Source organism: Felis catus, chromosome D1 (assembly GCF_018350175.1).
Source record: "Felis catus isolate Fca126 chromosome D1, F.catus_Fca126_mat1.0, whole genome shotgun sequence".
In the NCBI taxonomy this organism is placed as follows: domain Eukaryota; kingdom Metazoa; phylum Chordata; class Mammalia; order Carnivora; family Felidae; genus Felis; species Felis catus.
Genome location: NC_058377.1, coordinates 49196973 through 49224281, shown reverse-complemented (window position 1 = coordinate 49224281; position 27309 = coordinate 49196973). Strand labels below are relative to the sequence as shown.

General features: G+C 41.9%; 1 protein-coding gene across 27 annotated transcripts in view; it reads right to left on the bottom strand.

Annotated features, from left to right (window-relative positions):
• Positions 1-21714: 21714 nt before the first annotated feature.
• The window catches only part of DLG2 (discs large MAGUK scaffold protein 2), a 2054427-nt gene continuing 2048832 nt past the window's right edge, over positions 21715-27309 (bottom strand). For all 27 annotated transcript variants that reach the window (XM_023239374.2, XM_045039809.1, XM_045039811.1 and 24 more), the window contains one exon: positions 21715-26448. In XM_023239374.2, the coding sequence (XP_023095142.1) occupies positions 26342-26448 (107 nt within the window). In that variant the 3' untranslated portion in view covers positions 21715-26341. The remainder of the gene's footprint in view (positions 26449-27309) is intronic.

The window sequence follows — 27309 nt, the reverse complement described above, 5'->3', positions numbered from 1 at the left end:
CAACCTCCAAGACTGGAGTCCCCACGTTCTTCTGGCCAGCAGCCATGTTTTCTGGAAACGTTTATAGGCATATTGAAGATGATCATGTGGCCCACAAATTGTGCTTCATTAAAAAGAAGCTTTAAGATAAAGACTGCATTTGTTTCCATGGAGATACAGCAGCCAGATTTAGCTTTGTGTAGAGATGCCCTTGATTGTGTGTCAGAGGAGGCTTCTCCAGATGCTGTGCTCTACCTCCTTACAGAGGCAGATGTGACTATGAGCATCTTGCTGTCATTTGCTACATAAAATGAGCCCAGTCACTTGCTTCTTCTCCCTACCTGCCTTGCCCTCTGCATAGCTGCTGCCTACTATAAATACCCCCAAAGTCTACATCTTCCCTGGAGTGCAAGGTGTTGGTAGAGTTAGGACCATGGGAACCAGTGCTGGTCAGAAAGGAGGAAGGGCTGATGGGGTGAGCTGGTGAGGACCCCATGGAGCAGTTCCAGGAGACTGGGGAGCATTTGAGGGCATAGGTGAGTCTGAATGGTGAGGTCCTTGAGCACCTGTGGGCCACTGGAGACATACTCACTGTCTGGATTATGTTTTACTTCTTTTTCTAATTAAAAAAAATGTTTATTTATTTATATATTTATTTTTTAATTTTATTTTTTATTTTTTAAAATTTACATCCAAATTAGTAGCATATAGTGCAACAACGATTTCAGGAGTAGATTCCTTAGTGCCCCTTACCCATTTAGCCCATCCCCCCTCCCACAACCCCTCCAGTAACCCTCAGTTTGTTCTCCATATTTATGCATCTCTTCTGTTTTGTCCCCCTCCCTGTTTTTATATTATTTTTGTTTCCATTCCCTTATGTTCATCTGTTTTCTCTTAAATTCCTCATATGAGGGAAGTCATGATTTTTGTCTTTCTCTGGCTGACTAATTTCACTTAGCATAATACCCTCCAGTTCCATCCATGTAGTTGCAAATGGCAAGATTTCATTCTTTTTGATTGCCGAGTAATACTCCACTGTATATATATACTACATCTTCTTTATCCATTCATCCATCGATGGACATTTGGGCTCTTTCCATACTTTGGCTATTGTTGATAGTGCTGCTATAAACATGGGGGTGCATGTGTCCCTTCAAAACAGCACACTTGTATCCCGTGGATAAATGCCTAGAAGTGCAATTGCTGGGTCGTAGGGTAGTTCTATTTTTAGCTTTTTGAGGAACCTTCATACTGTTTTCCAGAGTGGCTGCACCAGCTTGCATTCCCAAAAAAATGTTTATTTATTTTTGAGAGAGACAGAGCGTGAGTGGGGGGAGGGGTAGAAAGAGAGGAAGACACAGAGTCTGAAGCAGGCTCCAGGCTCTGAGCTGTCAGCACAGAGCCCCAGGCAGGCTCCAAGTCATGAACCGTGAGATCATGACCTGAGCCAAAGTCAGACGCTTAACCGACTGAGCCACACAGGCCCTCTACTTATTTTTCTTAATTTCTAAAACTTTTACTTAAAATGATAACATATTAGGATATGCAAAGAAGAACAAATAAAAGGAAAAAATCATCTAGCTCCAGAGATAAATGTAGCTAATTTTTTTTCCAGGTACATGCTCTTTCTCTCCAAACAATCAGGATTATGCTTGTACCAAGCTACACAATTTGTATCCTACTTATTTTGTTGTGAGCATTTCCCAAGGTTGTTCAATGCTGTTCAAAAACACCATTTTAAGTGGCTGTATATGCAATTTTGTATCCACCATTTGGAGGGTCACCTGTTCAAAAGATTTATTCTCCCTTCCCTGACTGGACCTGTTAGTCCTCCCTCATTATGGTATCAGAAATAAAATTCCAACCTCTTTGTCGGAAGGTGGCGGGGAGGGAGACTTACAGGTTTAACAAAGCAGACACGCATAATAGGTGTAAATTGCCACCAAAGTAGTAATCCTGTTTGGCTCTCCTGGCAACCTGACCAGACTTCAGCCTCCTTGCTCCCCCTCCACCCACAGCCCTCTGTCCACCCTCCTGGATTGCAGCCAGAGGAGCAAAGTGGAGACTGAGTCTCCTCTGATGTTCAACATGAATCCCTAGTCTTTCAATAGGCAACTCCAAGAGAAACGTAAGCATTCCTGTTCAACAGCATCTGCTAAGAGCTGCTATTCAAAACACCTGCCGGTTTCATCTATTGGCCAAACTAGGTAAGAGTTCTGGTGACTCCACTGTGATGAGATGCATCTATCAAAGTATGAAAGCTCCCAACTGGTACCCTTCCCGTTGAGCAGGTTCTACTTGCCTTACCAGTTGTTGGCCTTTTTTAATGGAGAACCTGGAGGAAAAGGGAAGAGAGGTTCATAGGAAGTATGTGGCAAGGAGGCCGGCTGGAATTCAAAGGAAGTGTTGCAAGATATAGAAGGGACCAGTTGCCAGATGGGAGGCAGAGCCTAGGAGAGATGAAAGGGGATTTAAGAAAGGTTCTGACTTTGTGGTCCTTTCATGGTGGTTGAGATATACAAGTAATAGACTTGAGTTTTTTTGAAATCATGTTTAGTAGCATGGACTGTGCTCTTCACAACATTTTGCTAGAAGTGAACCATGAAATTTTATAAATACAACAGAAGTAAATAAGGAGTGAAAGGAAGTCCATTACCAGTCAGACAAGTAGAGTCCAAAAGCAAGTGAGGTTTGGGGCTGGCTATGTTGATACTTTTGGGGGCCCCGGGAGAAAGGTAATAAAATTGTCAGTATAAGGTACATACACAAGTTTGGCAGATTCACGTACTTAAAAAGTTAGGGCTAAATTCCCATCTCATTTTGTCATCTTGCTAATTGTTTTGTTCCATCGTTCAAATATCCATGAGAGAAAATTTTCTCTTGGTAACTATCGCATCATGCATCAGCATACATTAATAAGTGTTTATAATCTCCTTCTTCTTCTGTCTTGTAGGTTTTGCAGTGAAAGGGTAATGGCGTAAGAATCAGAATAACCAGTTTACATTTGGCTCATTTCTGGTATAATCTTAAAAAGATTTAATTTCTCTGAGTCTTAGTGCTTAGTGGCTAGTGCATAGTGGGTGTGGAGTCAGATAACCAGGGTTCAAATCTTGGTTCTGCTATTTATTAGCTGTATGAACTTGAGAATACTTAACTGTTCTGGATCTTGGTTTCCTCATTTGCATATCAGAGATCTGTATTTCATGGGAGGTGTTGTAAGGAGATTATACATACGAAATGTTTAGTACTATGCCAGTTATATAATAAGCGCCAATATATATCAACTTTTTGCTATTTAACATGAGAAAGTAAGGTTACATAAGCTAAAATAATCATCACTTCCAGCTGTAACATTCCAGGATCACAGGCAGAATTAATGTAGAAACAAGGAACAGTGACACTAGGGTCAGAATTGTTTTGAATTCTGGTCTGACCACTTATGGGTTGTCTGATTTGGGCTCTTATCTTGTATGAATTTTCATTTGCTCATTTATAAAATGGGGATACTTATACCTCTTATAATCCTTAAATCAAGCAAATGTGGCATATAATCAGATACAACTTAATTTTGTTTTCCATAGTTCCTTTAAAATTTATTCAATAGATGATATTTTTAGCTTTCCACTGGATGAAATTGGTCAGGTTTCATAAATGTTATGCTTACGTTTAGGTGATAGAAAGTCCGAAGGTCATATTAAGCCAAAAAATACAATCTCTATTTGGTAATTAAGAATGTTCAGTCCTACATAATAATCCATTCTATGAACTTAAGTTAAATCTTCTCCCTTACTTGCAGCTCAGTCTGGGGGTGAGGTAGCCGCCTGGCCTGCTTTCTGTTTGTATTCACCATTTCCGGTTTCCTCTGGCATCTCTTTCAGTCCCTTCCTGGATCAGATGCAGCAGGAGAGGGGATCAAGGGGAAAGGAAACATGGTGGGTGCTACCGCTGTTTCTTTGGCATCTCTGAGTTACAGGTGTGCAATTACTGATTCTTTCTCCTGTGGGCCATTTGTGTGAGTATCTTTGGAGGCCCTCCTGCTGACTTCTCTCATCTGCAACCCTGTTTCTCAGACCCTGCACTCCTAGTTTCCTGTTCTTTAGTGGTGCTCCAACAGACGACCTGCTGGGTCCCCTCGTACCCACTAGGAGGTTCTCTTTGACAAAATTTAGAATGCCTCCACAATGGCATCTTCTGTATGTTTGACGTCTGGTACTTAGGAATGCCCACTCATCAAAAATCTCAGGGAATTCAACCTGATCTCAGAAGCTGCAACTTTGCCAGGCGTGTTACCAAAGGAATTGGTCAGCCATTTCTCTTGGCTGCTAGATTCCCTGGATTGGACTCTGATGCCAAATTCCTATGCCTCCAAACTCCAGGAGACAAAGCTTAGGATCTGGATGTAGTCATACTGAAGTGCTCCGCATTAAGCTTGAATTGAGAGAGCAAGAACACTCCCTCTCTGTCCCCACAGAGGGGGCTCCCAGCACTCCATTGAATACAAAATCATCTTCACAAAATCAGTACTCGAAATCTTGTCTCTCTTTCAACAACCTGGTATTTGATATGTGCAGGTTGTCTAACTTTTACTTGGCCATCAATTTGAAAACTTCCTCCTCATGGTGGGGCTAACACTATTTTGTATCTGATATTTATCATCTTGGCTCTTCACTATCAACTTCAATTTTAACATGCTGTTTTACACTCTTTTATTTTGGTGATGAAATAATATATGGAAAGTACTTGGTACATAGAGGCACTCAGAAATTATTAGCCGCATTCCTACCTGCTTCCTTTAAAAGATTCCATAATAAACAGTACTGGGAACTGAGGAGAAGTGAGAGTACCTCTATTCAACAGATATTTATTGATTGTTGATCATAGTTTCTGCTCTGCTGGGGTTTGTCATCTAATGGGAGAGAAAGACTATCTTCATTAATAATAGTACATTGCACACTGTTGTATAATTTATTTATATAGCTCTTCACTGGGCTGTGAACTTCTTGAGGGAAGGATACTCAGCATAACACTTAATACATTTTTGTTGAGTTGAACTAACAATAATAGAGAATGTTCACTGAGCCTCTGTTAGGTACCAGATACAGCACTGTTTTACCAGGTAGGATATTCCCCATTTGTCCTTCCATTTGACCGAGTCACTCCTGTACCCCACTCTCTGTTCCAGGATACTGGCCTGTTTGGGTCCCTTTGCCATCTGAGATCTGGTTAGCCCTCATTGGAAGGAGGTGGGAGAATGAAGCAGTAAAGGGAGGAGGAGAGGGAGGTCAGGGATTTATGCCTCTGGCTCTCTTCTTCCCATGTCACTTCTGGTTGGTGGTGTTCCTTGACCAAAAAGGTTAGAGTACCTGTTGTAGTACACCTCTCTTCACAACTTACTCTTTCCTAGAATCTGGGTTACTGCTTCTTCTTATTGTCTTTTTGAAATTAGAGATGATAAAAGCCAACAGGTAGTGTAAGATCTCTTGTGATTTCCCTATACATGCTCCTGATGATAAATATTTTAACAGCCAGGTCTCTGGGGGCAGGGGAGGTGGGAGGAGAAAGCCCTGATTTATATAGCATTTGCCACTTTCTCTGATGTGAATATTCCCACCATGGCTGATTTAAGAGTGCCAATGGCATGTCATTGGGCATGAATTTGGGAAAAGATCCACTGTAGCATACATTATATAATATTCCTACCACACAGATACAATAGATGTTAAATATCCACAAGGACATTTATGATAGTAAAATGTAATAATTAGGGAGTAATGGATTTTAAGTGTTTATTACCTTTGTTCTAAATGTAATTTATTTGAATTTATACAATTTTTAAAATAATGGCCATATTTAACAACTGGCTTGCAAAAAATTCCTGAAAATCTAACTATCTCATCTTATGAGCTGGCACCAACATACTGCTCCCCGCTCTGCCCTCATCTCCCAGAATTATCTTACTATGCTTGTGTGGTCTGGTTACTGCTGGGACCCTGACTAATTCACTTCTGATCACTTTCTTATTTAATCCATACAACAGTCTCTGTGAATCAGGTGCTATTACCTATATTTCAGAAATGAGGAACCTAAAGTCTAGAGAGATTAAGTAACTTGCCCTAGGTTACATGTGTAATAGATTCTAGAACTGAAATACAAACCAAGGCTAATTCCAGAGTTGGTGGTCTTCACCAGGATAGCAATACAAGGGAGAATATTTTAAAGTGATTAAGAGTGGGGCGCCTGGGTGGCTTAGCTGGTTAGGCATCCGACTCTTGATTTCAGCTTGGGTCATGATCTCACAATTGGTGAGATGGAGCCTGGTGTAGGGCTCTGAGCTGACAGCACAGAGCCTGCTTGGAATTCTCTCTCTCTCTCTGCCCCTTGTCCAGTCATGTACATGCTCTCTCAAAAATAAATAAATAAACATAAAAAGAAGAATAATGTGCTTTAAGAGTGTTCAGAGTCAACATGGAAGAAAAAAGGATACAGATACGTGGGACTTGTACAAATGAAGATTGAGGAAGGTTAGAAAAGAAATCAAATACTGGAAGGTGCAGTATGGGCAAAAGCAGGGAGGTGGGAGTTTTCATAGAGATTTAAGCACAGTGGATTGAAGCTATTGATGGATAGCTTTAGAGATAGTAATGGAAAGTTAATAACCAAGCCTGTGGAGGCTAACAGGTTATTTTGAAATTGCAGAAAAAAGACTATCAAGTTTAGTCAGAAAAACATCTCTCAAACAAGAAATGCAAAAGACCTTGAAAACAAATGCCAAATCACAAATATCAGAGAGTACTTCACTCTGGCATTTGAGTCTCAAAGGGGGGGGGATCTTGTTACTTCCTGAAAAAATGTAGGTATTGGGATATTGATGGGGCAACTTTCATTTAAAAAGGTTATTTTAAGAGGCTGTGGTTGTTAATGGATTTTTTAACCTGCTCTCTTACTGGACACTTAGCAACCAGGCTATTACTCACCCCTTATCCTTGAGATACTATCCTCCAAATCCCCTTTACTTGGATAGTACTTACTTATCCTTAAAGACCAACTCTGGTACAAAGAGCAATGGATCCAAATGGCAGACTGATCACATGAATTTATACCTGAAAACTGGGCCATAGATCTGCAGGCTGTCCTTCCATCATCCATGCATATGGGGTTACCTCACTGGGGACAGTCCTGTGCAGCCCATGGAGAGATGTGAGCCTTTTGGAAGTTGTGGCACCTTTGACAGGGAATTTTGGGGGGAAGGAGGATGTCTATATAATTTTAGAACATCAAAGCTGGAAAGGGTATTCTCTTGGCCAGTGCTTCTTTAGGGGTCACTGTAAATAATGATAGACCAAATTCTTTCTAGTATCTTCCCAAACCCAGCAAACAGTAACTATTTACCTGCCAAAGTCCACTCAGGTGAACCAAGACATCAATCTTTTTATCTTTTAGCAAAAATTATTTTAGCTCACAGGGGTAACACTGATTATCTATCTCAAGTCCTGATTGGTAGTTTGACTCTGGTTCACAAAAAATGGAAAAAAAATCAGTAGTAATAAAACAATAGCAGTGGAACAAAATAAAAAGTGCTAATAATTAAATAATTGGCAGGCATTTTTATATCCTCATTTGTTGATGAAGAAGTTGAGACTCAGAGGGCTGAATGAACTTTTGTAAGCCAGTAAGTTGTCTAGTGGACAATAAGTGGAGTGAATCGAATTCTGAGTGAATGATACAGAACTTGAGTTCTTTACTACTATTTAGATGTTATCAGGAGGGAAAGAGGGCTTCTATGTAAACCACAAGAATAAGTGGAGACTTCTTAGTTGGAAAAGTTAGGAAAGTAAATAAAACTGCAATAATGAGTCTAGAATGAACTAGACTCAAGTTTCTAAGAGTCTCTAATGACTTAAAATCCCAATGTGTTAACATGAATAGACACTTCTCTAAAGAAGACATCCAGATGGCCAACAGGCACATGAAGATGCTCAACGTCGCTCCTCATCAGGGAAATACAAATCAAAACCACACTCAGATATCACCTCATGCCAGAGTGGCTAAAATGAACAAATCAGGAGACTACAGATGCTGGCGAGGATGTGGAGAAAGGGGAACCCTCTTGCACTGTTGGTGGGAATGCAAATAGGTGCAGCCACTCTGGAAAACAGTGTGGAGTTTCCTCAAAAAATTAAAAATAGATCTACCCTATGACCCAGCCATAGCACTGCTAGGAATTTACCCAAGGGATACAAGAGTCCTGATGCATAGGGGCACTTGTACCCCAATGTTTATAGCAGCACTTTCAACAATAGCCAAATTATGGAAAGAGCCTAAATGTCCATCAACTGATAAATGGATAAAGAAAGTGTGGTTTATATACACAATGGAATACTACATGGCAATGGGAAAGAATGAAATATGGCCTTTTGTAACAACATGGATGGAACTGGAAAGTGTTATGTGAGGTGAAATAAGTCATACAGAGAAAGACAGATACCATACGTTTTCACTCTTATGTGGATCCTGAGAAACTTAACAGAAGACCATTGGGGAGGGGAAGGAAAAAAAAAGTTAGAGAGGGAGGGAGGCAAACCATAAGAGAGTCTTAAAAACTGAGAATAAACTGAGGGTTGATGGGGGGGGTGGGAGGGAGAGGAAAGTGGGTGATGGGCATTGAGGAGGGCACCTGCTGGGATAAGCACTGGGTGTTGTATGAAACCAATTTGACAATAAATTTCATATTTAAAATAAAAAAAATCCCAATGTGTTGAATTAAACCATCCATGAGATCAATAACAAGCTCTCTGACTGGCAGATCAGTGGTATCAAACACAGAGCAATGGACAGGGAATCAGGAGAGCTGGATCTGGCCCAGGTAGCTAGGCCATGTTAGGAAAATCATTTCCCAAATGGACTCCTAGCTAGACTTCTCTCTCTAGTCATGTAGATGGGCTTTTTCAGGGTAACAGTTTCCCAGAGAGCAGAAGAATCTGTCATGTCTCTTAAGGGCTAGACCCAGATTTGACACAGCATCACTCTTACCACATTCCATTCAACAAGGTAAATGACAAGGCCAGCTTACATTCAAGGGGAGAGGAGATAGACTATCTATCGATGGAGGGGCACAGCATGTGCATACAGGAATGGAGGAAGTATTGGTGGCCAACTTTGGAGACCATCTACTACACATACTGTGAGCAAGGAGTTCCATGCTGAAGTAAGTTTGGGAAATCTGGATTAAATAGAATTTAAAAACGTTTCTTAACAGTAAGGCTTCTTAGAGTTGTTAACACACTAATTGAAGCGCCCAAAATGATATAAAATTGGTAGCAAGTGTAAGAGGAAGTAAAGGGAGGCATTTAATTGTTACTTTCTAGCCTAGCTTTGCCCTTCCTGACCTTACACAGATCAATATGAATGAGGTGGATAAAAATGTAACCATCCAATGGGAAATATTTGTGGTTAAATTGGCTACCACAGACAACTGCAATCTTTGAGAGATGTAGAATGCCTTTAGAAGTCGCAAAGGACAGGGACCAACTTCCGTATTTTCTCTATCCTTCACAGAAACAGCCACTTTTCTTGGTAATTAAAGCCTCCTTCAGCATAAATTGAGATTCTGGACTTGTTGCTGAGGAGGAAAAGTCTATCTCATTGCTAATTAAAATGATTTCTTCCTGCCTTCAGAATCAGGTTTTTTAATGAGTTCCAATTAGCTGGGGGAAGATAATGAAATCTTGGATGACTTTTCAATTCTTTGCCTCCTATTAAGCAACAAGTGTTGTTTTCTTGACTTTCTGGTCAACTATAAAGCACAAAAATGACCCATTGGGGTGACCGATGCCCTGGAGAGATGTGGAAGCAGCCTAAAACTCTCTGATCCTCAGTTTGCTCATCTATAAAATGGGGATAAAGATACTAAATTACAAGGTTTTTGGGAGAAATTAAATGTAAATGTTGTATGTTTACCTTTTTGTTTTGACCCATAACTCAACAAACATTTAGTTATGGAGTACCTGACAAGGGGCAGGAAGTTTTATGTATATAAAAGCTCTTATAAAGGGACTGAGTGAGCTCTCTCCCATCTTCTGCTTGGATGGCAGACAAGATGATGGGGACTGCAGTGGCCGTATCACAACCAGGAAAAAAACCTGAGGACAGAAGCCCCTGCTAAGGAGGCAGAACAGAAAGACTGGGCAGTAGACTATAGCATCAAGGGTATTTTTATGATTGTTGAATCACTATATAGTACATAGTACTATAGAGTACTCTATAGTACTCTATAGTACATAGAGAATTACTATATGGTACATTAGAAACCAGTATAATACTGTATGCTAAACTGGAGTTTAAAAAAATTAACTGAAAAAAAAGAATATTTTTAGGGAAGAGAGATCCCCGTGTGTCTGCACATTGGTGTGAGCCAGCAGGAGGAGGACAGACTGGTGAGGAAGAGCCAGGGTGTAACGACAGGGCTGCGACCCATGAAAAGGCAAAAGTAGAGAGATCCTGGGTGTCTGCTGATGAGTTGGCCTTTGACAGGGTGCTGCGGAGAGTTAAGAACCCTTGCCAACACCCTTTTCTGGGGAAAACTCCTCCAGCAGCTCTGACAGTCCACTGCCCTCTTCATCCTTTGTCCTTTGATCCACGGACTAGAGGCTTCCATCTCTTCCTTCCCAAACCCGCTCCCCACACCGCTGCCGGAGCGAACATTCCAAAACACAGATCTCATCTTAAAAGGTGAAGTAGCTCCCCGTTGCCCGCGGGGCGAAGCCACGCTCTCTTACCTTGCATTTACGATGCTCTCTTTCTGGCCTTTCTTTCCCGCTTCTTCAACATTTCATCAAGCCTTCTGCGTGGCAGCCATGCCTGCCTACTGGCATTTCCCTAACGGTGCATGTGCTTTCCACCTTCTCTGCTTCTCTTCAGGCTTCCTGCCTTTTCCCTATCCTCCTTTCCTCTTTCACTGCTCTGCTTCCTAGGCACAGCTCAGACGCCGGGCTTTCCTGACACCTCCAATGAGAATTCACTGCTCTTTCCTCCCATTATGAGGATGCTCCACCCTCCAGGCAGGTGATAGAGCTCTTCCCACTGGCCGTTCCCACCGGCCTGTAAACTCTGGAGGTCAGGGGCCACGGCTGATTCAGTTTTGTAGTCCTGTTCCTCCACTCAGCTCAATACATATTTGTTGAATGAGTGAATGATTGCTTTCTGGACCAGGCCTCCCGTTTACTAACAGGAAAGCCATGAACATCTGCTGTGTTGCCCGTTTAGCTTCCCTTCCTTCTGTGTCTAGTAAGAGTATCCCTCGTTTCTTGAGGGCCTTTCTCTCGTCAGTTCCCACCAGCTGGAGTTATTTCCCCCCCTCCCCCTCCATCCCAGGCTCCTGCTGCAGCTCCTTTAATTCTGTGAGCTGCCCAGCTGACTTCCATAACACTGGTTGATTAAGTTGGTTGGAGTTTATGGTCAGAGGTGAATGAGACAGGGTGTGGCTCACTGTGTCCTCTTGGCAGCAGGAAGAAAAGGGTTCTTTGGGTTTATGTGATATCTTCTGACCTCCCTGCTTTCCATGATACTAGTCTGTTATTTCCAGCATGTTCCTTGTCCACTACAGGGATGCTTGCCCTGCTGACATTTGTATCTAAAGTCAAAGCTGGTGTTACTTGCAGTCTGGTCTCTCTAGGCTGGCAGAGGCTGTGGTACTTCTTGGCTGCCAATCCCACCTCTAAAATCTCCACTGCACCTCTGCATATCCTCCATTGGCTACTGGTTGGGGTGGGATGGGGTGTGGGGTAAAGCCCATCATTCTTTGCTGAGTCACCTCTCACTACAGTAGATCTCAGGGTTAGAAACCTGGCTCTCAGACTCAGTTACCTCTACTTCTCCAGCCCAGGGCCCAGTGGGAGTTGCTGGCTTCCAATATATCCTATAGAAGAAGAGGGAAGACTGGGAGAGTTGAGCTTTGGTCATCCTTTTCTGACCATGCTGGACCTCGAGCTTTACTTTGATGTGGCCAGTCCCCAAGTTCTTATGGACACATTGGGGTGACTGGCCCACCAAGTGACCTCCTCTTAGGATTCCAAATAGGGAGTGGGCTGGGACCCCTCTGTCCTAATTGTTTTCTTCGTCTTGCCAGGGTTTCATCCCAGGGAGAAGAACAGTGCACAGTCTGATTGTCTACCCCTTCACCTCTTTCTTTTCTCTGCTTCTAACCCACCTTCTGTCTTCAATAGCCTTATTATAAGGGATGGGCTTCTCTTTTACTTCTGTTTTATATACTTCCTTTTCTGTCTCTAGTTTTAAGGCCTTCTTATTTATACCATGGGAAAAATTCTATATCAGGCTGATATGTAAAATAAAAACAAAAGAAATGTAGACTTTCAAATCCATTTGCCTGGTTTTAAAATGTCAGTAACTGATTACCACCTTTCTTTCTATTCCTTCTTTAAGAACCCAGTTCCCCCTCTGTCAACCCCATCCCCTACCTTCTGCCAAGAAAGGTGAGTAACTTGGCTATGGAGAGGACCAGGTTATGTGGATGTAAATCTACATTATTTTCCAAATATTTCTTTTTACACCTTTGACTAAAGAAGCCTAACTTATACAAGCAGCATAATACACAATTCACAATTCGCTTGTGGATAATTTCATCTTTCCTTTTTGCTAAAGCCTTTTCAAGAATGATCCAAAAGGGAGTTGAGCCAGAGTATAAAGAGAGACAGATGGGGCCATCATATTGGCAGTGAGTGGGAGCAGGAGACTCTGGTCAGTTTTGGGGAACAGAAGCTCACCCATCCTCATGATGCCATCAAGTGATGTAAAACACTCTGGAACCCAGGTGCCATCTGTGGAGACTGTGGGAAGCAGGGGCAAGAGAGCTGACAATTCTAGATCATTGTATAAATTACTGTATTTGAGCTCATCTAAACATGATTAGGATACAAGGCAAGTCAAAGGCTAAGAACTAATCAGTTGAAATGGTGATAAAGAAAGAAACAATATGAACCCTCAAATTTTTGAAATTCTCTCTCATATGAGGCGAGATTTGTTGCCCTTTAAATCAGTTACTCTCTATTTTTCCATGCTCTGGATGGGAGAGAGTCTAGATGTTTATCAAGTTTGGAAAGAAGCAGCAGGAGCCTGAAATAATCAAGACACTAATAAAAAGCCACAAGGTGAGAGATTAGAAGGTTCTTTATGACTTTCCTGAGCAGAGGTCCTATCCTGGATCAGCTAGTCAGAGTGAAATAAAGAGATGAAAAAATGATTGACATTAGGTTTCTCACTGTTGTGAGTAGGGGAGAAGCAAGGGGAGAAGGCTGGAATAATCCATGTGGTAATGGATAAGAATGGAGACATCAGTATGAACTCATGCTTAGCTTAATATAGATACAGATGGTTACATTTGGAAATATTGTAGGTATGTGTATAAATATAATGTATACACATTTATCCCCTTGCTCTGCCAGCCTGTGAAATGACACCCTAGTAGCTGTGAGCACATTTAGTTCCAAGATTCCAGTTTCTAATATTATTCTCCAATAAAAGGAACCAGGGTACCTTAGAAAAGTGGCTCATTTTAGGATACAGGCAAAAAATATACAAAATGAGCCTGGACCTCTCATAGAGCCAGAAAGTAAGGAAGAATTAAAAAAAAAAATCCACATTGATGGGGATATGTGAAGGGAACCCAGGAGCCAAATGAAAGCACTCTCAATGGCCAAAGCTGAAACAATTTGAGTAACAAAATAAAGTTGTATTGAGTTATAACCCAAATTATAAAACATTCATAACAGGGGATAAAGGTGACTTTACAGAGAAAAACTTGAAAAAAATACCTCAACCAGGAGAACATGGTTAATAATATCAACAGTGATCAGGTCATGTACCCTAGATATGATGTGATGAGAATGACATTTCAGATCTGTAGTTTTCTTTCCCCAAACACGTTACCCCAGTCTAATCATGAGAAAACACCAGACAGAGCCCAAGTGAGGGGCATTCTATAAAATACCTGACCAGTACTCCTCTGCACTGTCCAGGTCATCAAGACCAAGGGAAATCTGGGGCGCCTGGGTGGCTCAGTCAGCTGAACTTCTGACTCTTGATTTCTGCTCAGGTCATGATTTCACAGTTCGTGAGATCGAACCCTGAGCTGGGCTCTGCGCTGACAGTGTGGACCCTGCTTGGGATTCTCTCTCTTCCTCTACCTCGGCTCCTCCTCTGCTCATGCTATCTCTCTCTCAAAATAAATAAATAAACTTAAAAACACAAAACAAGGGAAGTCTGAGGAACTATCACGGCCAAGAGAACTAAGGAGAGTTGATGACTAAATGTAATATGGTATCCTGAATGGAATCCAGGAGGAGAAAAAGGTAAAAATGAAGGAAATCTGAATAAAGTATGGACTTGAGTTAACAACACATTATAAGCATTGCTTCAATTCATCAGGACAAGTAGTTAGCAATATAAGAAACTGGTTGATGGATATATTGTAGCAGGATTCTTGCACAGAGTCCTGACACCGAGGCTTTTCTTTCCAGGAAGCAACTTTATTCCTGCCAGCACCGCTCAGTTGGGTTAGTACCGGGAGAATTGAGACCCGAACGTCACGTGGTGTAGTTTTTTATATACTTTTTACTTCTTTGTCTCCCATATATGGTAACATGAACATGCAGTCTGATTAAGTGGTCTCAAGTTACAAGGTCACGAGGGATGTTGTCACATCCGTGTATAGCCAGGTTGCCTTGAGGTTTTTTTCCCTTTGGGAGGGGACCCTGCCACAATATGGGAATCCTCTGTACTGTTTTTGTACTCTTTCTATTAATCTAAAACTATTCTAAGACATGGAGTTTATTTAAAAATGACTGGCATTGCAGCTTGTGGTGTGGTAGAAAAGACTGATAAATCGGCATCATTTTTTGTCCCTCTCATGTCACAACCGGGAAGGTTCCTTTACATTTTCAAGCCTGTTTATTTATTGTCTGGGGGACAATAGTGCCTTTGTCACAGAGTTGTGGCAATGGTGAAATGAAATAATACATCTGAGGTTCTATACCCAGCACAGGGAAAATTCTTGATAGCTCCCTTTCCTTCCCTTCCTCTATCCTCCTCTCCCCACGTCCCTTCTTCTCCCTCCTCTTCCCTCTTGCCACAGAAGGCCAGATACAGTGCTCTGTGGCCTTGCTTTAAGTATCACTCATCCACTCTTGCGGTGCCTGGGTGGCTTGGCTGGTTGTCTGACTCTTGGTTTCTGCCCAGATCATGATCCCACCATGTGTGAGATCAAGGGCCCTACCCCCTTGGGCTGGGCACTGAGCATCGAGCCTGCTTGGGATTCTCTCTCCCTCTCTTTCTACCCCTCCCTACTCATGCTCTTGCTTTAGCTCTCTCTCTCTCTCAAAATAAATACATAAAATTAAAACTAAGAATAGTTCACGCACTCTTAAAAGCCTTCCTTTTCTTGCCTTTTGTCCCTCAGTTCTGGTCATGTCATTTAACAAGCTAATTCCTGCATTCATCCTTTTTAAGAGGTCCTTTCCTGATAATATCTTTGCCTTTTGACAAAGTGACTCATTCCTCATGGGACAGGGGTACAGGTAACCCATGTAGGAGGCAGATGGCTATCTGCTTGTCCATCAGGCTAGCCTTCTGGACCTTTCCTGGTAATCACTGCTCCAAACCAGATCCTTAATTAACGTTCACAGAGCCTGTCTGGTGCAGCCATAATGGACACTGAACAAGAGAAGCTGAAGCCTGAACTTGAGACCCAGCTCTGCTGCCAGTGTGTCAACTTGGGGGAGACTCCCTCCTTCCCTCAACCCTGATTTATTCGCCTCTAAAATGGGGAAGCAACTGGCCTAGTCTCTTTCACAATGTCCAAGAATCAGTGAATACAATAATGACAGCTAACACTTGCTGAATGCCTAAGCTATACCAGGTGATTTCCATGCATTTCTTCCTAACAGTTTTCTCCTCATAGCAGATGCTATTATCACCAAGTTTCAGTGAGAACATTGGCCCTTGGATATGTTAAGGCCCTCATCAAAGGTCATGTGGCAAGTAAAAAGTGGAGTCAGAATTCAAACCCAGGTCTCCTGGTTTCAAGTCTGTGTTTTACATTGATGTTGGATTCTCACTTTACTGCCCTTAGCGGTTCGTGCCAAGGATTGCCTCCTTAGTTGTAGTGGAGACAGTCCTGGATTTAAACCTCGATCAAGTACGTGGATAAGGTATTTTGTATGTATGGCTTTTGCAATCCCCCTTCCTCCATCCACATGGGGGTAGTAAGAGACTGGGTGTGTTCCTATGTTTGAGAAGGATGCCACCAAGTTAATTGCTTATTCCTAGAGGTATCTCTCTATCCTCCTTTTCTATTTGCTTTTTTTGTTTTCACCGTTGTAGTTAGTAACTCACTTTATTAAAATGAAATATTTTTTCCCCAATGCTCCTTTCTTCACAGTTGATTTAGTTTTGTAAACTAGTGTGTCATAAACTTTAACTTGCATGCACTCACTGGCGAATCTTATCAAAATGCAGATTGTGACTCAGGAGGTCTAGGATAGTGCCTGAAATTCTGTATTTCCAATAAGCTCCTGGCCTTGCCCACAGAGAACCTCCACAGACATTTCTTTTTCTGAACCAATGTTGAGGTTGACTGTTCCTTATGGTATGATGATTGCAAGATACTGTCAGTGATAACCATCAGGAAACTTTGAAAGGACAAGGTTTAGTACTCACCTATCCTGGAAGGTGTGGGCATGCCATCCGCCACACAGGGAGATTATGAGGAGGGAGGGTGAAAGGGTGGGGTGCCTAGAGTTTTGCATGTTCACTCTTTATAGATTAATTTAAAACTTAAGAGCAGGAATTAAAGCTCTGGAAGGGAGACACAACTGGTCAAAAGATCAGTTATCTAAGACAATGAGAGATGTCTCAAAGGAAATTTGGGGGGTTGGGCCTAGCTTTTTATCTAGTGGTGTAGCTCGTAATGTGTTTATTGGAGACAGCTGTCTTTTTCTTTTAATATATTAAATTTATTGTCAAATTGGTTTCAAGACAGCTGCCTTTAAGTAGATGCCTTTGCAATCTAAAACCTTAAAGTCATGTACTTGCATCATAACAAAAACAAAACAAAACAAAAACAAAACAAAAACAAAACAAAACAAAACAAAACCAAAAACCAAAAAACAACAAAAAAACCCACAACTGTTGTGTGGGGCTTATGGGGGGTGGGGAGGAATGCCAGAGAAGAGACTCAATTTTGCCATACAGTTTCTTTCCAGGGTGTGAGAAATGGGGCAAGCCCTGAGCAGGTGTACATCTGACTCCTAGATGTCAAGGTCACCCTTTCCACACTCAATGGTCTGTTTAAAAGCTTCTCTGCTTTATCTTTTTTTTTTTTTTTAAGTCTCAGCTACTAGGTTTGCATTCTTTTAGACGACAGGCTATGCCCTGTACATTTATATTTTTATTCTATCATCTAAATAGAACCTGGCTCCAAGCAGGAGCCTGTGTAAGGAATGATAACTAGATAAATAATACAAGATGCCATCTTCTTTGAAAAGGTTTTCCTTGTAGGGCATTTTAAATTAAGCAATTGCTAGCCTTTCTTGCATGAACTGTTGGCTTAATTTCACAAAATTTAATGTGTTTATTGACCCAAGTTTAAAATAAGATATACATTCCTATAACTTTATACTCTGAAGAATTTTTTTTTAAGGTAGCCTCCATGCCCATTGCAGGGCTTGAATTCATGACCCTGAGACCAAGAATCGAGTTGAGATCAAGAGTCTGATGCTTAACCGACTGAGGCACCCACAAGCCCCTGAAGAATTTTAAATAGTCAAAATCAAACCACCAATTATTAAGGAAAAAGATTGTGGACTCAAAGTCAGATTTAGTGGCTATAGTTAATTAGGATAAGTAACATTGTAAAGTCCAACATTGTAAAGGAAACTTGTTTGTAAAGTCCAAGGGGAGAGATTTCCTTCATGGGAGGTGGGGAGGGAGCCGGCAGGTTATTTGTACCAGGACCGCCAGATAAAATACCATCGCAGCACACGGAATTTCTGCAGAAAGGATACTGTCAGTGAAACAGGTGTGGCCCATGAGAAGTCAAACAATCCATTTAGGATCCAACTTTTTAACTTGCTGTTTTTATAATTTTGTTGAATCAAATCAACTGGTTTTTTTCTGAAGGACTCTAACTCCATTACTAAGAAAAAGTTGGTTGTAATTTGTTATTTAGAGTGACAAGAACTTTGACTTTTTTTTTCTTTTAGAAAGTGAGTGAGATTGAGGGAGAAGGACAGAGGAGAGAGAGAGAGAGAGAGAGAGAGAGAGAGAGAGAAACTTAAGCAGGCTCCTCAAGGAGTGTGGAGCTTGATGTGGGACTTGATCCCACGACCCTAGGATTATGACAGCTAAAATCAACAGTTGGATGCTCAACCAACTGAACCATCCAGATGCCCCATGGATTTGACAGTTAAAAAAATACTTTATTTTTGAGAGAGAGAGAGCACAAGAGCAGGGGAGGAGCAAAGAGAGAGGGAGACAGAAGATCTGAAGCAGGCTGTGTACTGTCAGTGCAGAGCCCGACATAGGGCTCAAACCCACAAACTGTGAGATCATGACCTGAGTGGATAGACATTTAACTGAGCCACCCAGATGCCACAACACATATTTATTAATCACTTAGTATGCATAATGCAAGTGGCAGGATACCTACTATTCTGCTCTGTGCAAGTCCCATCAAAGGAGAATGTATGAAGGGAAAGTGGAAGTATCTTTAAAACTGAAGTGAGTCAAAGTGGGAGGTACTTATGAGGTCCTAGATTGGTCTGCGGAATATTTACATCGGTAGGGAGCACAGAACCCTGCAGGTATTTGGAGAGAGCTGTTGTATGCCTTGGCCTGAATCTCCTCCTCCTCCTCCTCCTCCTCCTCCTCTTCTTTTTTCCTTGTCCTTCTCCTCCTCCTCCCCTTCCCCCTCCTCCTCCTCCTCCCCCTCCTCCTCCTCCTCCTTCTTCTTTCTTCTCTTTTTCTGGTATTAATATGGTATTTTAATTTTCTTAAATTGAAGTATAGTTGACATAATATTTGTTTCAGGTGTACAGCATAGTGATTCAACAATTATGTACATTATGAAATGCTCACCATGATACATGTAGTCCCCATATGGAGTTTACAATATTATTGACTATATTCCCTATGCTGTATTTTTCATCCCTGTGATTTCTTTGTTTTACAACTGGAAGTTTATACTTCTTAGCTCTCTTCTTACTCCTTATCCCCTCATCTCCCTCCTCTTCTGGCAACTACCGGTTTGTTCTCTGTATTTCTCCTAATATGAAACAGTATTTATCCTTACTGTGTCCTTAGAGTGTGTCCTTATCCTTGTGTCCTTAGAGTGACACAAGAGGCACTCTAATTTCTATTTCATTTTTAAAAAGTGCTGGTTTATGACCTTCTGGTGGGTGGTCAGCATGAGTTTGAAAAACACTTAGAGCCTGGCCACTCCAGTATCAGTAGCACTTGGGAGCTTGTTAGAACTGTGTAGGCTCTTGGTGTCTTCCTGCACCTCCAACATCATAATCTGCATCTAAGGTGATTTTACAATTACACAGTAATCAAAGTATTCTAGCGTTGTCCCAGCTGTGCTGAGAGGAACTGGGGACAAAGTAGGGACTTGACATAGGTTGTAACACTAGAAGGGGCAGGGGATCGGTTTCATGAGAGCAGTAGTCTTCCGAGATGTCCCTAAGGGACAGGTGAGTCACAGAAGCTAATGGGATTATGAGACCTGGCATTCTTGACCCGTAGACGACATTGTGCCTGACAACTTTGGAGACTCTGGGTCTGGTTGTGCTGGGAAGGGTTGTGGCCCCTCTGCAGATGTTCCTTAGCTTTGTTCCCCACCAAGGCTTTTAAATTCTGTTACTGGATGGTTTAGTCTCAGAATACCTACAAAGACTGTAAATTTGAAGCAAGACCCTCTTAGGTTCAGAGGTGTGCAGTCCAGTTGTTTTCTTTAATGTTTATTTATTTTGAGAGAGAGAGAGAGAGAGAGAGTGAGCAAGTGTGAGTGGGGGAGGGACAGAGAGAGAGGGAGGCAGGCTCCAGGCTCCAAGCTGTCAGCACAGAGCCCAACGTGAGGCTTTAACACACGAACTGTGAGATCATGACCTGAGCTGAAGTTGGAAGCTTAACCAATTGAGCCACTCTGGTGCCCCTTAGAATGGTCATTTTTTTTTTTTTTTTAAGATTTTTAAGTAATCTGTATATCCAATGTGAGGCTTGAACTCACAACGCCAAGATCAAGAGTCATGTGCTCCACCAACTGAGCCAGATAGGTATCCCTAGGATGGTCATGTTTTTAAAATACTTAGAAACAAAAAGTTATGAGCTCCTTTAGCTTCCCCCACCTGGAATTAACATACCCATCATTGGAGCAAATCTGGCTTTCGTGTAGTGTTACTATGAATACTAAACCTGGTGAGTCTGTGTAAATGTTAAAAATTGAATAATTGTTGACACATGAGGCTTGCACTGGGCATGCAGCCTCAGTCAATGCCTTCTTATGCTGTCTTCTCACTGCTGCCAAGCCCCAGGGACAGCAACAGGACACCTGCTGGAGACTCGTGTGGGCTCGCAGTGATGGCCAGGATGGTAATGACCAACAAGTCTGGTTTCCCAAATGACTGACCCAGTTATGTGATAGTTCATTGTGAAGCAAAACGCACTCCACAGTGGTCGCTTTAACGGGGAAATTCCACTCTCTGCACAGGAGGACTTTGTTTCGGACCTTCAGCTGTCAGACCTTTGCTGTCTAAATGTCAACACGACAAGGCATATGTTTAACCTAGCGGGAAGAATTTAGAATATTATCTGGCAGATTCAGGTTCCTAAACCTGACATTTGGGGCATGTTCAGATCTTTGGAGCTGGCATATTTTGTGGCCCAGGGTACATGAATAGTGACATCTCCTTTCCAATCTGTGCCTTTCTTTGCATCATAAGTATTAGATAAGAAAAAAATATATTTTTCTCTATTATTAGCATCTTCTGGAATTTCACAGTTTGGAAACTGGGGAATAAATTCTTTCCACACAAATGTGAGGGTCTTAAAAAAAACCTGTCTTTTTTTTTTAAATAAATTAAAAAATATTTATTTATTTTTGAGACAAGAGAGACAGAGTGCAAGTGGGGGAGAAGCAGAGAGAGAGAGGGAGACACAGAATCCGAAGCAGACTCCAGGCTCTTAGCTGTCAGCACAGAGCCCGACATGGGGTTCGAACTCACGGACCCGCAAGATCATGACCTGAGCTTAACTGAGCCACACAGGTATCTCCCAAAAAGCCTATCTTTTTAATTCATTGTTCACTCTTGGTAAAATCCTGATGAAAGCAGGCAAGATAGTAACCACATATTTAAAAATGTGCAAAAGCACCACTTTCAGCTCCTCTCAGCAGTTCCAATGTTTTTCAGAGCAAACCTCCTATAACTATACTTTAGCTCTGAAATCAGATAAATTTGATGACAACAGAAATGATTGATTCTATTCTCTATGAAACAAGACAAATTATGCTTTGGGAGAAAATAATTTGCTATAAAGTATAAAATGTTTTAATATTTATATCTTATAATAAAACCATGACATGTTTATAAACACTCTATCAAGCATTTTTACAATGGGGCCACCGCTGACAACTAGAAATACGCAATAAATATGCACAGACACACTGAGTATGAAATATACATCTCGATTTTATAATTGTGTGTGCTTTATTTTTTACACAAATGGAATGGAAGTGTCGAATATTTACACTTAACAGGAGTGTAAGCTGTGCAGTGTCTCTGTAAACTCCAGCTCAGGCAAGGAGTATTTCCCCCCTCCCTCCCATCCTGCACTACAGCTCGATGGAGAAACATCCTGTCAGAGAGAAGCACAAAACTGTCATTTTGAAAGGATCTAACGGGTACAGCCTGGTGCACTCAGAAGTTAAGATACACTTAGGAAACACAAATTCAAAAAGGAGAGAAGAAAAGTTTGCCATCCCATTGGGAGTCAACTTTGCCATTTGGTTGTCTGTCCTCATGAGTTGCTAGGGAGATTCTGTGTTCTGTCTCCTAGGTGATCTTTGTCTAAATCATCCACCTGTCTCAGCTCGTCCTCAGCTGCTACAAGAAACTGCACAGCTGTACAAGAAATGATTTCCAAAGCACAGTTTTCAGTGAGGAAGGATATTTACAGACTGGAGTGTGTGTGTGGGTTTCCATCCACATTCATTCATACCCGATGTGGTATGTGTGTAAATGATGTACATACCACATAGACCATACATACACATAAGTAAAATGCATATCCACAGAATTCTGGAGGGAGATCTCTGGCAAATCGGTTGTCAGCATGTCACTCCACATGCTTTAAGAGAAATGTCCCCTTTGCCCCCTAGGAGTGACAAATTACTATGTATGATAAACTTAGGAGCTAGCCTGAGTCCTTGACTTAAATACTTTTGTAGGAATTTAGGCAGGACCAAGACAGGAAAAAAAGAGATGTTAGTTCACCAGCAAGTCCATTCAATCTCACCAGAGCAATCACCAGCTGAAAAGCAGAGGGGGCTTCACATGAAAATGGGGGGAAAAAAAAACTTATGAGTGAGGGAAAAAATGTCTCTCTCCAAACCAAGGTGATGGCATGGCTTCAATGAGAAGAAAGAGGTTTGCTGTCAGAATGATTTTGGGGCCAGAGTCTGCCTTTATAGAGAGGAAGTGTCCTCAGAGCCACGGGATGATGCTGGGAGTGGGCTCACTTTGGACCAGCCTTCAGGCAGAGAGGCACCCAGGTGCCGGCAGGGCCCAGAGCTCATGCATCGTCGCTGCCAGGGCAGCGGTGCAGGCTGGCTCAGTGAGGCTTGCTGGAGCTGGCTCCAGTCTGGGACCTCATGCTCAGCTTTGCTTTCTGGGCTGCGCGGGTGAAACGGTGACCCAAAGGAATTGTGTCATCAGTCCAGTGTATGGACTTGCTGTCCGAATCAGCCATGAGCCCTTATAGGACAGAAATATTACGGAGTGAGGTATGGGAGAGATGATCAGAGGTGTGAGGAGAGGAGAAAGGACAGGAAGGGAAAGGGGAATGGGAAGGGGAGAGACTGAAGGAGACGGAGAGATAGGGGAGTGAACGGAGGGAGTAAACGAGAGAACGCAGAAGAAAGGCAATACTCAGGGAAGACAGGCCAGTAGGAGAAAGGGAGAGGTGTACACAAGAAGAGGTGGAATGAGACACGCATGGAAGAGGGTGGGCAGAGGAGAAGAATGAGGAAAAACCAGAGGCGAGAGCCAGAGGAGCGGAGAGAGTTTCCCTGGCTCAGGGTCCTGAAGGGCTGGCAGTAGGATCTCAGACAGCTCACAGGCACCTGAGTGCGGCTTCAAAAAGATGGGCTCACTGGGCAGAAGGAGCCACACCAAGAACTCGGGGCTGGGGGTGGGGAGGTGGGAGGAAGGCCGGCAAAGAAATGGCCAACAGATCCTGTGGGAGGAGAGCAAAAAACAAACGCCCCTGCAATTAGCTGACAAATGCGATTTTGATTTTGGTAAAGCTGAGACCCCCGTGGTGCTACACATTGTACCAGAGCATGAAAAATAGCACCAGTGACACGATCTGGCACTTTTCTGAAAGGGCCCAGCATGTGAAGGTGACATTGCGCCCCCAGCAAGCCTTCAGATTGGAGAGAGCTCCGGACAAAGTTTGCAGTGTTAGCACCAGTCTGGCCCCAGGCTCCAAGTGCATTTGCACCAGATGTAATCTGGGTAACTTTCCTGCCGTGTCCATACAAGTCATCAGATTTGCTGCAAAATACACCAGTCGTTGGAGCCATAGAGACCTCAACATTGGGAAGCGCAAGACAACAAAACAAATGGAGGTGTAAATTCTATAGGAAAAGACCCTCTCACCAATTTGCTTGGTGATTCTTCAAGCAAATATATATGTATATATATATTTATATAAATCTACATAAAAAAATCAGTGCAAATGCCAATTCTAATCTGGAAGCATCTACACTAGGAAAATAAATAATTATATTACTACAAAACCAAGGGTTGGTGGATCAATTTGATTGTACTCAGCCACAGCAATACTTAATATTAAATGGAAAGCACATCACACGACCCGCGGAAACATCTACTCATTAAGGACAGTCCTTTAAATAAATGGTTGCATGCTCAGTTGAGAAACCAAAGAAGTTATTATGGTGGCCTAAAAATAGAGCTGGGATCAGGAATGGCATTCTGGTGGCAGAAAACTTCTGGCAGCAATATTGATGAAAGTAGGCCTTGACCTGAAACTGGCGGATCGCAGCCACGGACATATCTTAAACATTTTGAATGCTCTAAGGAAGTCTCCGAAAATTTAACTTTCATCATAGGGAAAATGCATTGCTAGCCCTTCCATTGGCAAAGGCAGCCTCGAGACTATAGGTAGATGCATAATTTTGCATTTTTGTGTTTGGTTTGGTGACTGCAGGGAGGCAGACAGTGGTAGTGTAAGATGAACAACACTGGTTTTTGGAAAGAGACCCTCATCCTGAACTCTGATGTTCTTACTGTGAAGAAGCCCCATCACTGCTGATGGCTCTATCTCTTGCTCTCCTATCCCAGCCTGCATGCTGGTTTGCTGCACAGTGTGGCAGAATCCCTGCCAGGTCTGGATGTACCCCAGAAATAAGGCGATGGGGCTTAGTCTGGGCATGCAAAGAACCCAGAGTTGAGTGGTTATTGAGATCACTGAAAAGTCTCTCTCTAAACACCTTGGGCACAAGCAATGCTGATGTCATCATCAGCTCTAAAGTGGGATATAGGCTTCGGGAGTTTTTTTTTTTTTAAGTCATCATTATTATAATTGCTAAAAAATAAACTTGGTCCAGGTGCAGACCCCAAGAAAGGCAGTTCAACTGGTTGAGCTCAAAGTTGTTAATTGTCTTTCCTTGTGTTCTCTTTGCCCCGTACACAGAAACAAAAGTCTGCACCCCTCACCCCCAACCAGATACTTCCCTCTTCCTCAAAGAAATAGTGCTTCTTGGGACAGATCTCTCCATGGCTCTATACCATCTCTGGATATTACAAAACCCTCAGTTACTTGTGAAACAGACAAAAGAAAAGTCCTAATTACTCATGGTTGGCTAAAATACTAAATGATCCTTTAAGAATTGCATGTAAGTAACTAGGAACCAAGTTATTCAGCTATCTATTTGCATGGCAGGCCCAGGTTGTTTAACAAGATGAAAGCAAAAACTTCCCTTTAGATCATTTGCATGAGTTTGTGTCTGAAAGCCATCAGCTTAAGAATACACTAATCAAATGTCTTCCAAAAATACCCACGAGCGCAACTCATTAAGGGATGTGCTCCATGAGAGTGTGTCACTAATATGGAAGGGAGATCATGGGAGGTAAGTGAGGGAGAAGTCTTTCTCAGACTTTGGAAGGAACTCAGATGCTCTTAATGGATCATTGGCAACAAAAGGGAGAGTGCAACTTTCAATTCTTGAATTTGATCATCTGCTGATAGTGCATACATTTAGTCTTTCAATTAGTCTTTACAAAATATTTCACAAAACTTTTTTTAACCTATAGAAATTCGTTTCTATACATTTGATATATTTTTATTGTATAAATTATTCTCATCTTTAGTGCCTTCTTTCAGCTTATAAATGGCAAAATAGACAATAAACAATCATAAAGCTAACCTCAGGTGGAATCCCCTCCTCTCAGTGAGGTCAGTCCTCCATACACTTGTGAATTTTATGAAATGCTCGTCTTTGTAGATGCCAGTCAGAGAAACTACACACTTATCCTTCCCTGATATTATGCCGTCTCCAAAGGGACTCCTTTCCTTTTTCCTTCTTTCTTTCTTTCGCTTGTTAAGAAATCAAAGGGTGTGCATAGTTATAAAATTCGAAGTGTACCAATTACAGATGTGGGTAATGGGAAGGTTGGTGAAGTTCAAGTGCTGGCAACTTTTCTTTAAAGCAAAAAACACAGAGAGCTCAGCAGCTAAATCAGCTCTGGACATCTGCCGGGGTGAGGAGGCTGCCCATCTCTTGGCCAGAAAGCCCGTCAGAGGTTCATCCCTACACCTGGCACTTTGAGCAAACCAAAGCCTTCCTGCATACTGCAGTGTCTTTTCTGTCCCACCCTTTGGGCCCTCCGTTTCCTTCATGGCTTCACACAGTTTGTGTTGTACATTCATAAGAATTCACATTGACTGCAAAAACATAAATGCAACAAAAACATAAAAGCCTCCAAGTAGTATATTATATATATTTTGTTCTTCTAAATGCTCTTCTGTCATTGTTGGAGGTGCAGTAGCTAATTTATAACTTCTCCTTTGAGGGAATCCAGATGAAAGGCCCAGATTGCTCTTCAATAACAAGCTTGCATTGATTATATATATCTTCTAAGGTGTCTCCTTGGACAATAGCTAGAACAAAAGCAAACACAGCAGAGTCAGGAATCATTCCCCGGTGGGTGAAGAACAGCCATCAATCACACTGCAGAAGCTCGAACCAGTGACAGACAAACGCATCTGGAAGCTTCATATTACCTTTCCTTAGTAAGAAAAAAATGGAAAATTTACTTAAGCAAGATCACATCAGTGATTAAAAGAAAAGAAAATGCTTTCAGTGCGTGTCTTAGATCAGGTAACAAGGGTACCACAGTCTTTCTACTTTTCTACGTGTCTGTCTGTAATTCTGGAAAATGAATCATTTATATATTTAAATTTTATGGGCGCCTACACTGGGCTAGGCATTGATCAATTTTCAGACTGGTATCTCCCTGCTCATCAAAGAAAGTTGGTCTCATGTTCTGTATGCTGTAATTACTCTGGCAGGTGCAGAAATGTAGACATTTTAGACACAGAGGAAATAATAAGGTGTGGAGGCAACTTTAGTTAAACCCTTGAACCCCAAACCCTTTAATAGGAACCCCCATTCATTCTCCAAGTGATCCGGTAAACTGATATTTCACCATCACAGGGCTGCTTATATTGAGAATGCCTTATGACAACTACTTATAAGAAACATAAATAAGAGGAAATATAAACACCCTGATAACCTGCATATTACCTAAAACATCAAGTCACCCGACAGTAGATTGAAGTACCTTTCATAATCTCCTTTGAACTAAAGTTATCTTACAGATAGATCTCCAAAACATGTCAGCACTACCTATAGGACATTAGGGATTAAAAATGAATTGATACTGAAAAATAGTTTAGATCTTCAAAAACAACCCTGAGAATATATTGACTATTGTATTTTATTTCTTTTTTTTAATACTT